Below are 18,647 nucleotides of genomic sequence, written 5' to 3'. Positions count from 1 at the left end.
AATTTCTCAGAGTAACAAAAGAAACAGGAAACAAGAGAAAACAGATCTAAAAAAAAAAAAAAAGAGTCCTAAGCCAGGTGTTTGGCAGAACACAATATGCACTTCTAGGCATGCTGACTTTTAAATGATATCTAAGCAGACACCTGAGCCAGCTGCTAACTCCAGTCTCCTACTTGACGTGATGCTAAGTTAGTCCCCCTGGAGTTATGCTGGCCAGATGAACAGGAATATAATTAGTTTCATTCTGTATGGGGAAGTCTTTTGATTTTTTTTCCCTTTTCTTTTTATTTAAATCAATTTAGTGAAAAATACTTTTTTCCATCTAGCTCTTCACTTCTTTCCTCGCCATACTTCCAAACTTTGCAGTATGATGCCAGCCAGTTCTGTCACTGCAGAACAGTGAAGTAACTTGTTGGTATTTACTAGAGCATGGGATATCACCTCTGCTGAGGGAGGAGAGGCACAGGCTGGCACCCTGATCCCAAGTAAGGCATAGTGGCACAGGCTGACCCCATATCTAACACGAAAGGTGTTAAATATGACTTGACTGTAGTTTATGCATGCCTCCAAAAAAGGAGAGTCATTGAAAGCTCTTGCTAGTGGATGGGAAAATTCACTGAGATCCAGTAGCTGCAAGCAGAAGTTAAATTTAGTCCAAAAAATCTTATCTTCCTCTCTCCCTCCTTTCCCCAGCTAAGAATAATTAACTATTGGAACGTTATGTGTAGATGAGATGGATTTGCCATCACTTCAAGCAGTTACCTTGAAAGAGATTGTCTTCCTAAAAGATATGCCCTATTTCAAAAAGAAGGTGTGTTCTTGATGTAGGCATTACTGGGGAAAGGTTTTAAACAGATCTGAAGAATAAAGCATTTCTGAAATGCATGGAGGGTTGCACTATCATCAGTCCATTCTAGAGATCCTTCAGATCCTTAAACAACTCTCCCAGGTTGTCTTTCATCTCAAGCAAAATTCTCTTGCCTTGGCAGCAAAAGTCTCACTGCTCACCAAACATTTCACTGAAATGGGAGGAACCTCTTTCATGCCATGGTCTGTCCTGAAGTCCGTTTGCTACTTTGGTCTCTCTGTCTAGAATCCATTTTTCACTTCAAATGCAACTGCTTGATTGAAGCCTATCATCAAACCAAACCTCTTTCTTGCTGACTACATTCACTGGAATACCTTGTGAATTTGGGGAATTTTACATCTTTTTAATTTGTACAGAAAGAATGGCATCTCTGAAATTCATTTTGTACAGAAATCTCAGGTGTCTCAACAGACTTTGGTGGGCATTTGCTGATTGTGACCAATAAGTGAAGGGCCTTCTTTTATACCGATCATCTAATCTTATTATTCAAATTATAGGAGTCCCCTATATAGATGTATATACAAGATACTGGTATAGGAGTATTCTTTTATTTTCCAGAATAAAAGATAAAAGTCTTTATTACTGGAAAACTAAGCCTTTGAGTCTTCCTGTTTCCATAGTAATGCACATTTACATCTTCACCATGCCTTTGAGGTACTGCAGGCAATGAGGGAACCACAGGGCATGAAAGAAGGAAAAAAAAAGGTGAGGTGAGATACTACTATTGTCAAACCCACTGTGTGTCCCTGAGATGTATTGAGTATATCTGGCTTTGTTCATTGTTCAGGGAGGAGGAAAGCCCCATGAAGCTGAATGAGGCCCTGTCTGGACAAGATGTATTTGTGTAGAGTTTTGCCAGAGCTGGGGTGTTAAAACTGGAAGGGCTGAGGAGAGCAGGGCAAAGAAACCCAGCTTCTGATGAGCCTGGATTTGACAGGTTTTGTTTGCTCAGCCACTATCCCACACTGAATCCATTGCCTCAGAAGCAGGGTAGGCAACTCTGTAGAGCACTTGATGCAAGCTAATCTGCCTTCATGGCTGCATTTGTCAACAAAGTAGAAAAGCTGCCTGCAGAGAGCTGACTGTAGCAGGCCCCTGAGATGTCAGGAATCAGTTCATTACTATCATTACCAAACTCTCTCTGTTTCTCTTTTCTAATTCTAGCAGCAACTGCATTTTGCCCTCACTGGTTACATATGTCCCCTTCTGCTGCTCTTTTTTTCATTAATGTGACTTGCAAGATAGTAATTAAAATGTATTCCTTTGGATTATTAATGATCTGTCCTGCACAAGGCTCAAAACTTTCTTTGATGGAAACCTATTTTGCTGGCCCATTCCTAATGCTGTTCATTGACATCTGACGCTGAGTGTTCTTTTTCCCAAATGTACCGTATTCATGAAAATCTATCCTGAATATCTGACCTACACAATCACAGACCTCAACAAAGTTTTCATTAATTTATAAAAAGAAAACATACCAATAGGGGATCATATGAGAAGAAATCATGTCTGATGACACTACTGGTCTAACATATGGTAGACAGAAATATGGAAACAGCTACTTTGAGGTTACCGATATATGATGGTTTATGTTGTTGGGATACCACAGAGTGAGAACTTTTGGAGTATTTATTAGTATGCAGGAAAAAGAAAAATAGTCTCCTAATGTTACCATCAAAATAGTTATTCATCATTTACAGGTAGGACTACCTGTACTGTTCTGTAAAGTATCTAGATGTACTATCGCTTTTAGTGTTGCTGCATTTGCAATGAAATGTGATTTTGATTTTTTTTATTTTTTTTTTCTCGTATGTAGAGAATTTGCTTGATGCATAACCTGCCTCATAACTTATTGAGGAAGTCCTTTGGGTCAATGCCATTAATACTCAGACATAGATCCACAGTTGACGTGCAACTGTGTATTTAATACCCATAGCTAAAAAGTATTTTGGTAATTAAATTTAAAAAGCTTTATTGGTTTTGGTTTTGTTTTGGGAAGTACAAATTGATAATGCTCTTCTTGCAAAGAGCTTAGAGAAAGAGACATTAACTGAAGGTGCTTTCCACACTCTGAAAAACGTTAAAAATTTCACTTGAATTTGTGCAGAACCAAATGCTTAGTCAGGTAAGCAGAAGTTCTTCCCAAATTTATTTGCACCATATTCTGTGCATACAGAACTCTTTTCAAGAATGGGATAAAGACTGTTTTGGTTTGTGTGAAATCAGGTTTTAGCTCACATTCCCAGCCAAAAAGTATCCCACAGGCAGGACCCAATGGTGCTGAGAAGTGGGATGTCGCCTGGTGCAAAAAGTGCACTTGGTAGAAGTGGATATGGAGTGCTACGTGAAGCCTGCTGAGAGAAAAAAAGTAGTGTTTTTGGCAAAGCTGAGAAGCAGCTGTGGAAAACCAAGTATAATCTGTTTTTAAGTTATGTGAATTGTTAAATTAAAATACATATATGTAAAATCTAGCTCAGGGAACAAATGCAAAAGCAGTGAATCTAACAAGGCTTTATTTTTGTTTAAAAGACTAAATTCTATGTGTGCACATTGTAATGCAGGTGCTTTCTAATCAGGTAATAACACGTTTTCCTTGACAACTGTGGTAGTTTAAAAGTGAACCCTCAAGCCCTCTTCAGGTAAAAGTCCAAATATTTTGTCCAAATCCTGGAATATTTGTATTTTGTAGTGCTACAATGGTGCCTGAAGGAAATGATTATACAGGTACGTGAAACTCTCTTGTTCCTCTCAGAGACATAATATGTTGTGTTTGAGAGGCTACCATGATGCACCACATAAAGAGAAGAGGAATCATGGTGCTTTATAAGAAATTGAGTTTGAAATAAGCTTAACTTAAAAGACCGTGCATTCAAGATACTCAAGCTTTAGCTTCCACAAGTCACTTTATAGTGTCTTCAAATATCTTTTTTGCTTTTCTTAGCTGAAAAGTGTTGATTTTTCACTGAAAATTTGATTACTCATCATGGAATAATAGTAATTAACTGTGACAATAGGTATGTTGTTTCCATTCTAAGCACATTCTCTAAAGGGTAGAATGTTTCAGATAGATTTTATTTCAGTGTCTGCTTGTATGAGACATGTATTCTTGTACAAGTCTTTTTTTTTTTTTCTTCTGTGAGAGAGATTAAAATACATAAAATGTGCTTTTTGAGCTTCCAGAGAAACTTAATTGAGTTTTCAATACATTAACATAAAAGTGATTATTTTTATTGTTTTTGAATATTTTTCTTTCTCACAGTTGAGCTGTGCTACTAAAATTCTCAGTACCACTGGCATATAACTAGTAAAAACTCAGAGTCATAAAGTATGATATAAAAGAACTTCATGCAATATAACAGACTATCTAATAAGTGATGCAGTTCTCAGAGATGTGGAATAGATATCTTTAAAATGTCACAATTTCATTATTTTTTTTTTTTGGTAAGTATCTTCAGTAGTAGCTGCAGGAAGGTACTGATTTTTATTGTATTATTGATCATAGCTAGTCAAAAGTCTGTGCTATTTTTTGAATAAAAATAAATTTGCAGGAAAAAACCCTGGATATTTGGTGAAAAATCTTTTATATTTTTTAATGTAACTGTCATTTAGTTATTCATGTGTATATTGCATATTTCATGTCCTATTTCTGTAAATCCTTCTGCCTTTCTTTCATTCATTCTACCTACTTTTCTTCCTACTGTGCCCTGAAATGCTTTATTTAATTATCTTCCTAAGAAATACTCAAATAGATCAGCTTCTGTTACAACTGTTTCATAATCTGTTGAGAGCATTTACACTGACTTTCAAGGATTGATACAACTAGCTACATGACAATGCTTCTGAGAGGCCTCAATGAAGAGATTCAGAGACCATGTACTTTTGATTTTCATACATGATACATTTCCATGTCAGTCTCTATTGAAGGTGTCTCTGTTGAAGGCCTCACTCTGTCTTATGTGTGAGAATGTCATCTTTCTGCATTTTGTAATTATCTACATGTCATACACCCACTGAAGCAAGAAAAGTGTAAGGGTCAAAGAAGGTACTTTTCCTTTTCTTCTTGGAATTACAAGACAACTGTGCTGCATGCAGTTAGAAACAATGAAAAATAAATGAAATGTTTGCAGCCTTTATCAAAAAGATGAAAGTGCCCCTTCTATGTCTTGTAACATTAATCAGAATAGAGCAGTTAGACAAGTAAACATCCGAGGCTGTGTCAGAGCACAGCTGTGTTGTTCATCTTGATTACTTCTTTGCTGAAATATCATGTCTATTCCCACAGCTGGAACTACATGTATAATGAGGGGTACATTTGTGGAAGGTGGCATTATGAGAAGTGTATAGTCTGGGATCCTGCCTAGGATGTCAGACTCCTTGGCAATGATTTCACTCAAAAAGTGCAATCTGTTTCCTGAGGCTTTGTTTCATGTATGCATAAAAGAGAGTGGCTATAAATTTGGGATTATTGTTACCTTGTGTCTGGTCATTGTTGCCATCCCTGTGTGCAGCATGAAGTTTACCCCTCTGAGCATATGGGTGAGATCAGTCCAGACCCTGCATGCAGATTCCTTGGCCATGCAGACCTTGGGTTCCTTTTCAGTAAAACTACTGAGGTTTGGCTCCATGAAGAATGCTGTACCAGGCTTATGTGCCTGGATTTCCAACAGACTTCAACCCTGAGTTGGGGGAAGATGAACACATCACTTTGGAGATGAGATGCAGTAGCACTTGCCTCTCTGTAATCAAGAGATAGAGAAATACCTCCAGAGAGGATTTCAGCTCTGGTAAGATCAGGGCTGGATGCCTGAGGGACTTGGTTAAGTTCATGAAGAAAGGTGGAATGAATGTGCATTTGTATACCCTGCCAGAGTCAAAGCTACTGAATCATTTTAGGGACCAGAGGGCTGCCATGAAATGTCATGCTTCACTTTGAGGACACTGCTTTCCCCAAGGCACTCAGATTAAAAAGAAAATAATCTTCCCATCCTCTTCCTTTTTAGCAGCCATGTGTAAGTTAATAGCTCAACAACAAATGCAGCTGATACAAACAAGAGACTGCAGTTGGGCAATACAGTAAATCAGCCTTTATTATTTCAGTTGCTGACCTAAAAATTTCAGACATGTAACGCAAAGGGCTGATCCACTGCAAACTCACTGCCAATTCAACTGTCTTTGCAGTGTGCTGAGTCAATTGTATACTAGCTGTCTTCAAGCTGGATCAGGTATTGTCTAGCGACCCCATGCTAACACCACGCTGCATCAGGTATCACATGTCCTCCTCCTGCTCAGATAAAGCATAAAGCCAGCACAAATTCCATTGTCAGTCTCTGGCTAACTTAACAGAAATTCAGATTTGGGCTTATATCTGATCCACATCAAATTCATCCTGCTGAGGAAACCCAATAGAGCCTGTTTTACATTAATGTCCGTCAGGCAATTAAGGGCAACATTCTGCCTCTGCTTCATAAGCATTCAGCACAGCTAGAATTCATACCAGACAGTATCGTGTATCAAAATGCAGTGTTTTCAGGGGGTCAGTATTATGTCTGAGCATAGAGCATATGTGCGCATGTATGTATCTTAAGCAATGTGTACTGGTCACAAGTCTTATAGTAAGTATGCAAATATATTTAAGTAAGCATCTTTCAACTATTGCCTTACGCGAGGAATGCTGGGGATTTGTCTGTGGTTAATGTCTTTTTTTGTTTGTTTATTATAATCCAGGACAAATGATACTGGCCTCCTTGCTTTCAAAGACCATTTGCCTGTAACTCAGATAGTGATCACTGACACAAACAGATCAAATTCTGAGGCTGCCTGGAAAATCGGCCCTTTGCGTTGCTATGGAGACAGTAAGTACTAGCTCTTCTCAATTTCTAGAGGAACAGGATGTCCCTTTTTTTTTTTTTTTTGGTGTTACTTTGTTTTGTTTCATTGTTTGTTTTTTAAACGTGTTTATCTGATGAAAGCTATCTTTCCACGTGCAGCTCACAGCTGCTGTCCTGTGCCTATTTAACTATAGAGAAGGGGGTTGTGTTTGCAGGGCAGTTCTGGAATGCAGCTTCCTTCAACACTGAGGCTTCCTACCTGCACTTCCCCACCTTCCATGCTGAGGTCAGCGCAGACATCTCCTTCTTCTTCAAAACCACGGCTCCCTCTGGGGTATTCTTGGAAAACCTGGGGATTAAGGACTTCATACGAGTTGAAATAAGCTGTAAGTTTCACCATGGAGAAATCACAATGTATTTGCCCAATTTGACAGGAGCAGGAAACTGAGGACTTTTTACTTATGTCTTGGGACTTCTGGAAGAGCTTGGAGAGGATAAGATGGAGACATAGATCTCTCTCTCCTGTCAGAGTGTCAGTGTTGGTCGCTTTGTTTCACCTTATTGTGATTCAGTTCTTCTTTCCTAAACCAAGACGTAACTAAATTTACAGTATTTTTTCCCCATTTTACCTCATTGGGGAAAGAGCTACTCAGCAGACATGACTGTAGACTGCAGTTTTAGTCAAGAGATGCAAAATTTAATACCAACAACTCTCATGGTTACCTTTATTTATTTTTCAATGATATGTCCAGTACAATGCAATCCTAGTGTTTCAGAGGAATTCAGTGTGTACTATGTGCATACTGTACCATGAGGTGAGAGCCTATGAAGACCACAGTGCTAATGCAGGGTAAGCTGTAATGGGCGTTGAATACTTCAAAATGTAATAAATGACTGCAGTACAACTACAACTTAATGTATAAAAGAGAGGAGTAGAGAACTCAATTAGAGAGTAGGTTTTTACCTCACTCCTGTTCTGATGACTTCAAATTTTTATTAGTGACAGCAGAGTACTGTGGCTTTGACATGAAATATGACTTCTGTATTCCAAATTCTGTCAAGCTTAGGAAAAACAAACTGAGTGCTATGCATTTTATAATATGCTTAAGATAACCCCAACATAAAATTTAATAAAAATGGACCCTGAGGCCCTTCAATTCATTAAACCAATGGTAAATGTCTTGGTGCATTATCACAAGGTAATGAGGTATGATTTACTGTTAATTGCACATCAAAGTCCAATTTGGTTGTACTGCATTTCATTCTCAGGGATATAGAAGTAAAAATGGCATTTTGATGTCAAATATCTGACAAATATTGCAAGCCACTAAGAGGATTGTTTAGTGAAAGTTTGTGAAAGTATGTTATACCTGGGCTCCCAGAGAAATGAGTTATTTAAAAATTTGAAGAAAGTTTTTTTCTTTTAAACTTGGGCTTCTCATTAGTAGTTATGTGGTGTGTTTCTTGCTGCCAGATGGAATTTCAGCCTAAAGGCCTTGTATCAAGGAAGCTCCACAGACCAGCTGCTTCTAAAGGAAATGGCCTTTTAGCAGATGCAGGAGCTCAGAATAGATCTTTGTCTCTCCCTATGGAGTGTTTCATTTCCTAACTATCTAAGAAGCAGGTCCCAAAACCAGACCAATCCAATTTGTTGGGCTTGAAAATAACAGGTTTTTATGAATTTTCAATCCAAAATCTTCTGGTTGTTGTGCAGTCTGTGGACCTGGTTCTTGCCCTTTTTGGTGTATTTACCATTTTAGGAAGAAGAAAAATAATCAGTAACAAAAATGTTAAAGAGTTCTGGCCCCTTTCAGGCTTCTCGCAGAGGAAGATGGACTCCTTCATATGACTGTTGTTTTTCAGTTACTGTTCTGTTTCTAGGAGCCTTACTATCTCTGGACATGTTATACATGTATATGACCCTTTAGTTTAGGATCACCAATGAACTTTTTCTTTTTTTTCCTTCTGTTTCTCCCTTGCTTCCTGTGTCAGGCGTATTCATGCAAACAAATGCTTGAAGGTTTCCCTCCAACCATATATAACCAAATTCTGTTAAGAATATGCATTTTGAAAGATTTAGTCAGAAACAGTTCCTTCATCCTTTCCACCATCTCAGCATTATTTGTCCAAGTGCTTTTGTGTGACTTTACTACAGTGTTTGGCACTTTTACTTCCAAAAGAGAAATCACGATTTCTAGGGCACCATAATTGTTATAGCAAAAAAAGATGGATACCCACGGCCAAGCGTAACCACAGCAGAGATCAAACAGTGAGGCTGCTGGGTAGAAGATGGGATGTAAATGATGCTGTACTATTTGCTGACACAAAAGTTAATGGACCCTATATTTATGTAAGATTTCTTGATGTTAAAACCACTATTTAATTCAGACCTTCACTTTCTCTTTATGTCTATTTGTGTGTTCCAGCCCCCAAAGAGATAGTCTTCTCTGTAGATGTTGGGAATGGCCCCACAGAAGCAATCGTGCAGTCTCCCACACCCCTGAATGACAACCAGTGGCACTATGTCCGAGCAGAGCGGAACCTCAAGCAAACATCTCTACAAGTGGATAACCTCCCCAAGAAGGTCCTGGAGGCACCTGCAGAGGGGCACTTCCGCTTGCAGCTCAACAGCCAATTATTTGTAGGTAGGGACCGTTTAAGGGTTTCTGCAGCTGTGCACAGTATTTCTATGTCTATACCTTGGTAATGCTGTTGCTTCGCTGCTGAGCTTGGGTGTGGTAACCTAATTCTGCCTATTCCTCTTCCACTCCTTCATAAACAACATAAATCCAACCCAAACTACTACCTTTACACTCAAAGCACTTAGTACAGAAAGGTTAGCCTTACAATACTAAATGGCATTTTTAGGGTCTAAGATTGCATGAAACATATTTGTTGCAAAAGAATTAGTTATTTCCTCTTGTGCAGCACTGACTATGTAATTTGCTGAAGGAAATGTGATCTTTCTTTTGTGATGCAATGTAAAAGGCATACATTCTTGTAAGTTACAGTGGCAAAGCTTGATGACAATATGTGCTTAAAATCTGTTCCTTCAAATATGCCTACCATTTGGCTATAAAGTGTGTGTGTGAGAGAATGATAAACACAGCCAAAGCAAATGTAGCTATTTCAACTGAAGGTGTTCTTCAACAAAACAAACAAAAAAACAAAAACCTTTGTTTGCATATAGTTTGTTTCTTTGTCTTCCATGTAAATGAAAACTAGAGGTGGACTAGCTTGTATTTGATAATATAGAACTAGCTTGTATTTGATAATATAACCTGGGATAACAAAGGGTCTTCTCCCTTTTCAATATTCAAACACTGCTTCTCTGAGTACTCCACACTGTGGTGGAGTAGGTTGTAACCTGCTTCTTATTCAGGGCCATGCAAATAATTACTAATTTTTTCCTTAAAATTAATTATCTTATTTAGCTGAAATGGTATGGCAAACCTCAATCTGTAAACTAATTTTAGTAAAGTTTACCTGTGTATCCACACCCCTTGAATTAAGAAGATTTTGAGGTATTTATTTGAGTTTGTTAGAGTGTATGTGTGCAATAATTACTGGGGTCTGAACAGAAGGAGTGAATTGATTAATAAATAGAGTTGTATCATTGACCAGGAGTCCTTCCCTCATAGCAATAGATTCATACCTAAAACGTTCTCTCAGCCTACTGAAAGTCTACTGAAGAACTTATTTTCTGTTAAAATTGTCACAGTACAAGGTTTCTGCTTCCTGGTATGATGCATGCTGCTTATCACTTGTTCCTCAAATGATGATCCTAGAAAGAGGTTCCATGAGAGACAGGGCCTGAGGACAGTAGGGTTGGGCTGCTAGGTACCTTAGAAACATCTGAGAAGTCTAACAAAACCACAGTTTGCAAACAGAAGACTTAGAGAACTTCATGAATGGATAGGGTTTTTGTTTGTTTGTTTGTTTTGTTTGTTTGTTTACAAATTTTTGGTCTGTTTCTTTGTAAAGGAGTAAAAATGAAGGTATTATCATGTCATCAATCAGATATGTCTTAACTGCTTACTGTCTTGCATCTGAAAATCAGTATCTGCATATAAACAGGTTACTGGAACCAACTTCATGGTGATTTTAAAGTGATAATCAATGCGTTGCATCATGGAAATCCAAGGTAGATAAGGACCCCCAACAAATTGGTGAAATGTGCCAGTAGAAGTGTGCTCAATATCAAAATTTACTTTATTTATCTTTTGGAAAGATTTATTGATCCTTTGGGGTAAAGAAACTGTATTAGCAGCATGTACCACTAAAGTGATGATTGAATGGATATCCAGTTTAGCTTTCAAACTATGATCATTTTCATGATGCTTCAGAGCTATCAGCATATATGTACAGCATATGTGAGGCAGTTTTGTCTCTCTTCCTTTTGGAGGGTTAGGCACTGTATATCACACATATAAACCTGGGCTTTTATAAAATTTGACTACAGGGGCCATTGGCACATAACATAATTTCAAAGGAGTTCTGCTAATTTGGATCAACTAATTCCCTGTCAACTGTTTCTGTTTTCTGACCAATTTTTTTGCTTAAGTTTTGCCCAGAGTTTTCCTCCTTAACCTGAGAATTAGATACATTTAAGACTGTTTGGAATAGAAGGGTTTTGCTCCTAAGTTTGTGTTTACGATGGTTTTGTTTTATTTTCAAGTTGGTCTGACAAACTTTTAGCTTTCTGCAATTTATTACAAAGAAATTTGAACAGAAGCCTTCTCAAGAAAACTTAACAAAGCAGTCAGTGGCAAAGTGGTCTTTGAGGTGTGCTTCGTTTACTTTTGGTCCAATGATACTGATGTTCTGAGTGAGTTAATCAGCCTTTAAATAATTTGTGAAGATTGGAGTTGAGGAGGCCTAGCTTTTCTTGGAAGTTTAAGACACCTTTTATTACTCTGCTTTGTACTTAATACAGTGGGTTTTTTTGTCTGTTCTTGCATTTTGCCAATGTGGCATTTTCCCTACATATCTGTATTTGGGGATGTTTACCCTTGGGGGAGTGGAACCTAAGTATTTGTTCTGTCTGAGCAAGTCAGCAGCCACATACCATGTGCAAGAAATCTTCAGTGCATGATGCTCCTAGGATTCCACTGCAGTGATGATTTCTTACACATGCCATAGTGTACTTTCCATACCTCCTTGCTGGATTTACCTAGAGGTAAAAGCAAAAGGAGAGGAGTCAAAATAGAGCATCTCTCCTTTCTCCCTGTTATCAATAGTGATACAATGTAACAGGATTCAGCTTTACAATTCTTGTTTTATTCCATCATTTTCTATAAATGTCTGATCGTATTCAATTATGGTTTCTCTCTGTTAAGGCAAAATAGTTATGAATAGTCAGTAAAAGACAAAAGGGTAGATTACATAATGTTTGTATGATTAGCTGGTGTGTTTATTGTGTAATTGAATCATAAGGCACTTAGGTATTTATCTAAGTAGTACCAGAAAGAGTTTTTCTATGACTGCACTTGTTAAAATAATTTAGAATAAAGACAGTCTGCTTAAGGCCAACATTGGCACACATGGAGTATGTGACAGGCTTCTGGGATAGCTTTCTCTGTATGTGCAAAGCAAAAGGGAGAAATGAATTTTCACTGCCTCAGTACATCGAGGATTACCCAAAATCAAACAAGCTCAGATTTTAGAGCAGCCTAAAGGAATTTAAAACCCATTTCTCAACCTCTTTTAGAGGGCATTGGGTATCTAACTACTTCTGGTCACTTTATAATCCTCAGCAATAAGATAGATATCCTTGTACCTGGTTATGTTCCTCTGTTAATTTGAAAAAAAAATTACAGTAAAAGGATCAAATCCTGAAGAAGTTTACAAGCTGAATAATATCAACTTGACCAAACTCTGTGCAGCAGAAGGCCAATTTGGTCTGAAGGAACAGACAAAAATCCTTCCCTTCAATGGACTCACTCTCACTATCTAAAATGAGTGACTTTGGATACTGCACCTTCTGGCATATCTTTGTTGTCCGAGAGGGATTCTGTAACCATCTTCTCTGATGCTGTAGTCTGAGATGAAATGTGATGTCTTATCCAGTGAAGGCATGTTCGTAACACCCCAGGATGGGGAGGAGAGTGGAAAGACATCTTCACAGACCTTCTTTACAACAGGATTTGCACTCAGACTTGTAACATCAGAGAAGCAAAATAAAAATCCTGAGAGGTTACTTTCATGCCTACAGCCTTGATCAGAAATTTTTGTTCTACTTATTTGTTATGTTAAAGAGACTGACAAAGTTAAGTGCTTGGGTTCCTGCTTTTATCCTGAGAGCAATGATGTGAGGAATCCTTGGGGAAATCTCCTCTGTATCTTGTAAGTGGTCCAAAGACAATATAACACAGGCAGAGTCAACATCTGAGAAACTTTCTTGGGGGGCAGAGAAAAGGATGGAGAGAATAAGAAGGGACATATTTTGCCTGTTGGATGTTACTCTTGTTAAAAGAATCTGCGGATACCTTTGGATGTTTCAAAGGCCAGGAGTAGGCTTAAATTCTTGTGTATCCTGACTGCTTACTACAACTTGTAGTCTGAGACTATCAAGTGTGACTTGGATGTCTTCTACGTAATATCATAACAAGTTCTCCTACTCCCAAGTAATGATAGTTGTTCTTACACTCTCATACCCTATCCTTTTCTTTGCATCCATTACATAAAGCAAGAACACTCCTAATGTTCTTCACTTCAACCTCCTTAATCCGGTTCTTGCTAACAAAAAAACCTTTGCTTTTAAAAGCAAATCCTCAATTCACTGATAGAACCTTAATATATTATCCAGTTGTGTCACTAAGCTATACTATTGGTGCTCAGTTTTGTTTCTTTCCCACCTCCTCTGAGTCTCTCTTTTCGGCCCCAAGGCTCTTCAGTAAAATTCAGCTGCATAAATACCTTTCTGAAAGTGGCATTGCACATTTGACTGCCACCACCACTCCTCAGCAAAGAACACTTCAACCCTGTTTAACCTTTTTTTTTTTTTTTTTTTTTTTTTTTGGTCCTGAGGGTTACCTTAAAATCTGTATTCCTGAATAAAACATTTAGATTGCATACATGAAATTGTCTAGTCCAACAGGCGTATTAGGCTTTGTTGATTCTTCCTACTCTAATTTGGGAAAGATTTTTTTGTTTTGTTTTGTGTTCCATTTTTCTCAACTTCCAAAGAATGTATTTGAAGATTAGTTCTGGTCAATAGGGGAAAACTTCCATAATGCCCAAATAATAAACAGATTTGCTTAATCAATGCTGTGTGGATCTAGGACTGGATAGATGGTCTCTGTTAAGCTCTATAATCTCCAGACATTAGAAGAGGAGAAGAGTAAGAAACATATTATGCAGCTTTCCAAAACATTACAGCGATGAGTAAAAATATGGGCAGTGGAGTAAACATGATATTTGTAGAATACTTAACAATAGTTCCTTTAAAGTGTTACATTTAAATGTGCCAGCTGGAATTTGTTTGTGTGCCAAAAGGAGTCAAGGAAATTGTCATTTATCCTTGAAAAATTTGTGTTTAGTAACCATGCAAGAGAAAACAGAGTAACCAGTAATTTTAAAGGGAGAAATCACATTCCTTCTTATTTGGACATTACTGAAAATTGTGTATGGTGTGTTTGGTTTAGGAGTAAAATCTCCAAAGAAAAGGGTCACGTGTACACAGTGCAAATGCAAAAGGCCCAGATGTTGTGCTCAGAGGGCCTTTAAAATAAGTAAGCTAACATTCATTCATCTGGAAAGAGCAGTTGGCTAAATAATATTTTGAAAATGTTTCACTGAGAAAGACACCATAATATTGGTATAAAGTAAACCTCTCTCACACATACTATCTTGAATTTAGTTATTCTAATTCAAATCCAGTAGTGTACCAGAAAGAAAAATAAGTCAGAATAACGGAACAATACTTTTTAGGTGAGAGTGTTTTTCAGACTGTTGTTTCATTCTCATAGTTTGCAGAACTCTTGATTTAATTAAATAATTTGTGACAGAAAAGATGCTCTTCTACAAGGACTCATCAAAAGATCAGTTATGCATTTTGTAATTGAACAAACTTCTATAGAAGAAGAATTTGGAAAGATAACTTCTTTCATACTTCTTTCTTCTTTATTGATGCATTAGCAATAAAGCTAGCATTTCAAGGGCTACAAGTGCTATTAATTCTTCGGCCAGAGTTAGATTTCGTAGCAGCAATCAAAATTGTAGTAAATTTGAGAGCAAAACATTGGCAACTGCCAAACAAAGCCTACAGTAATAAAAATGTTGATATGTTCACAAAGTACTCTGACTGTCATCAATAATTACTCTTATTGTGAGAGACCACCTCCCAGGGGAAAACTATCTTCATTTCACTGTTAGAAATTTCAGTGGGCAGCTAAGATGCTCATTAGGCTGTAGAGACTGGACTGCTCTATTGCTAAAATCCATACAGCTTTGTACTTCACAAAGTAATGCAATTATGTTTAACAACTGTAATAAATTTCACAACTGTAGCCCAAACTCACGTTTCTTGCCTATAACAAACATTCACATGCAACATCAGGTTGGTCAGTCATGCATAAATTCTGACTCCAAAGTCATTTCCTTTCAGCCATCAAACCTGGCACTGAACATGATTTATCCTTGATAACTGGACTCATCAGTATGTGTAACTCATCTGATGTTGGGATTAAGGTGTTATTTATACTCCATACTATAGCAACAAATAGAAAAAAAAAAAAAAGAAAAAAAAAGTTTCTCATTTATTAGGTGATATGTGTACTTATGAGAAAGAAGCTAATCTTTTCCCAAATGAATTTGCAATTTAAATACCAAACAGGGCAATAGATAAGGCAGAAAAGAAAAGAAGAGCAACTGGAAATTTAGACACAGCTTTAGTCCTTTCTTACAGATAGAGTGAGACCTTTAGTTTCCAGGACTTTCCATCTGTCATCTTTTGCTACAGTGTGCATTGATACACAATAGATAATATTTTTTAAATGTAATGGATTCATATTTATACCTATGGATTGAACTTCAGGGCTTTGATTACTTTGTGGGCTCATCAGTAAATGTGTGTCCTATTTTTTCTCTCTTTCAGGGGGAACAGCTTCCAGACAAAAGGGCTTTATGGGATGTATTCGATCTCTACATTTAAATGGACAGAAACTTGACCTTGAAGAAAGAGCTAAAATGACTTCTGGTGTTAAACCTGGATGTCCAGGACATTGCAGTAGTTATGGTAACCTGTGCCATAATGGAGGGAAATGTGTGGAGAAGTATAATGGGTATTACTGTGATTGTACCAACTCAGCGTATGAAGGACCGTTCTGCAAGAAAGGTAGGCAGAGAGCTTTGATCCTAAGTCCTTAGTGGTCTCGGAATATCTCTAACACAATTTCACCCATGTCAGTTTGGTGTCCACCATATTGCAAGAGTACATTCTAATAGCAGCTTTCCCCTGAACATCACTAAGTGTTTATGTTAAGTGGGCTATAACTCCTCCTCTTGTTGACTTCAATGATGGATGGCCTCAGAAATGGTTCAAGCTGTACTGTTACTTAAACTACCAACTGTATTGCATGATTCCTGTATTCAGTTGTATATAACTTGTCCAGACATTAACCAGAAGGGCTGAAAATTTCTGTGATGGTTCTTCCCACATATGAATGCTTCATTTGCTTGGTTTTAATCCAGCAAATGAACCTCATCCAGCTTTGTCCACCTTAATAAAATCCTAAGGGATTTTCATTACAGAGTTTTGGAACAAGGGTGTGACAAAAAGAGTTAATCTTTTTATTTTTGTTGCTATCTCTGTGATAACCCATCTAAACCTGGCCATAAGAAGAGATGTCAAAAATGAATGTGCAACATTCATGAGAAAACGGATTTGCATGGTTTAGTTTCTGATAAGCGTGTCCTCACTGAACCTGTTTGCTGGCTTTTAGGGGATGGTGCCAACACCAGAAAAAGGAGCAGGGCAAATAAAGAGCATCCAGTTTAGGTAACATGCTCTTTGGGAGAGGAAGAAACTACCAAAATCACTGCTCAATAACAGCAAGGTGTAATGTGAGTGTTTTAATTTCCGTGACTGCCCCTCACCTTACAAACGCGACAGGCTAAGTGGGCCACATCATCTGCTGGTGTAAATCGGCTTAGTTGTACTCAAGTCCATAGAACTATGCCCACTTACATGAGCTGAGGATTTGGCACCGATGTCACGGGAGGCATATAGAATACCCACATAGTGCCCTGGTAGATACTGCTATAGAGGCGGATCTGCTTTATTGGAGAGAGTACTTGTAATCAGCCTGTAGTGGAAGATATTATCATCCTGATTTTGCTGTGTCTGACATTAGGAAAACTGCTGTTGCAGATTTTTGTTTTGTTTTGTTTTGTTTTTCCGTGTATTTCGTGGCCAGACTGTTGTTGTGTTGAAAACGTAATTGTGAGATCTTATAGTTTGAGTACACATAGGTAGATGTTTGTCTTCTTTTGAAGCTACTGCTCTCCCTCAGTGAGTGTCTTTGGATTAATGTGTTGTTTTAATAATGACTTTGCTTAAAAAGAAGACTAGAAAGGACAAATATATTGTTGTCATTACTGTGGGGGAAGACAGAGAATATTGCCTTGCATGTCAACTGTCAGAAGATAGTAAACCGAGCATTTATTTGACTGACCAATATTCTGACCTGTTCCATCTTGTGGAGCTATGATTCAAGCTCTAAAATTGTTGAATATAGAGGCCTGTCTCTGTACACTGCCCTTCTATGAATCAGACAAATAGACTGTAAGGAAGGGCACTCTGCTCATCCAAAGGAATGGTGATGTCAGCTGGATCAGAGGCATTTTGCCATGTTCTGCTTCTGAGGCAGGCAGTATGCCTGTCTGGGACACCTGAAAATGCAGTGGCTGAAACAATTCCCTTGGTTTATATGTGCTTTCAGAGGTTTCTGCATTATTTGAAGCCGGCACTTCCGTTACCTATATTTTCCAAGAACCTTATCCTGTCACAAAAAATGCAAGCAGTTTGAGCTCTTCCATTTATGTGGATGCTGTCATGCCCAAGGAAAATATTGCATTTAGCTTTCTCACGGCACATACTCCAAGCCTTCTGCTGTACATCAACACCTACTTTCATGAATATTTGGCTGTGATTCTCTCCAAAAATGGTAAGTACTCTTGATTTGCTACCAAAGGGAGACCAATGTGGCTGTGATTTTTGTGAGAATAGTGCCTGCAACTTCATCAGCTTTGTGGTATTCAGTTCATGCAAATAGCCATCACTCTTGTTTATGTCCCTTTATTTGGCATTCAGTGCTACACTTGCCTATTCAGTCTTTGAATAATTATATTGTTGGGGCTTAAAATGTGCTTTGACTTCCATTTGGCAAGACTGCACAATAGCAGTTCCTTGCTATTTATTCCACAGTGAGATCCATTAGGCCTCCAGGATAAAGGAATGAGAAATTCCATGACTGTACAAGAACGCTTGGTGCAGAAATATATTATTTTATCTTTTGCATTCTCTATTGGAATGCATATTGGTCTTCACTGCATTGTTTCAATAGAATATAGCCAGTACGTCTGAATATTAAAGCCAGAAAATGTCCAGATCTTCTAGATTCGCTGACCAGAACATCCATTTGCTATTAAAAGGTAAATGGTGTGGGCACATTCTGAAAACATGTAAAGATTTTAGGGGGATAGACTGTCTGTCTTCTCAGTAAGTCTCTAGCTTCTGAGTCCTTGCAGTGCTTTCAAAAAACTTACTCCAGACATGCATCATCCTAGACAAACTGGGATATTTGAATTATTCAAGACTTATCAGGCACTGGAGCACTGGAAATGATGACTAAGCATACTGGTGAGTCACTAGCCTGTGGCAGAACAATAGAAAGTTAATGTTATGTGCTTGAATATGTGCATTTGACCGAATGACCCAGACCACTCTG

At 37.9% G+C, this 18,647-nt stretch overlaps 1 protein-coding gene across 3 annotated transcripts in view; it reads left to right on the top strand.

Annotated features, from left to right (window-relative positions):
* Positions 1–18,647, top strand: part of CNTNAP5 (contactin associated protein family member 5) — a 286,068-nt gene that overhangs the window by 228,927 nt on the left and 38,494 nt on the right. For all 3 annotated transcript variants that reach the window (XM_027461259.3, XM_038182237.2, XM_072040750.1), the window contains exons 16-20: positions 6,593–6,720; positions 6,912–7,082; positions 9,123–9,341; positions 15,794–16,033; positions 17,640–17,864. In XM_027461259.3, coding sequence (XP_027317060.2) covers positions 6,593–6,720; positions 6,912–7,082; positions 9,123–9,341; positions 15,794–16,033; positions 17,640–17,864 — 983 coding nt within the window. The remainder of the gene's footprint in view (positions 1–6,592; positions 6,721–6,911; positions 7,083–9,122; positions 9,342–15,793; positions 16,034–17,639; positions 17,865–18,647) is intronic.

Source organism: Anas platyrhynchos, chromosome 7, assembly GCF_047663525.1.
Source record: "Anas platyrhynchos isolate ZD024472 breed Pekin duck chromosome 7, IASCAAS_PekinDuck_T2T, whole genome shotgun sequence".
Taxonomy (NCBI): domain Eukaryota; kingdom Metazoa; phylum Chordata; class Aves; order Anseriformes; family Anatidae; genus Anas; species Anas platyrhynchos.
The sequence above is the reverse complement of the archived record's forward strand: the minus strand, read 5'-3'. Positions and strand labels throughout refer to the sequence as shown.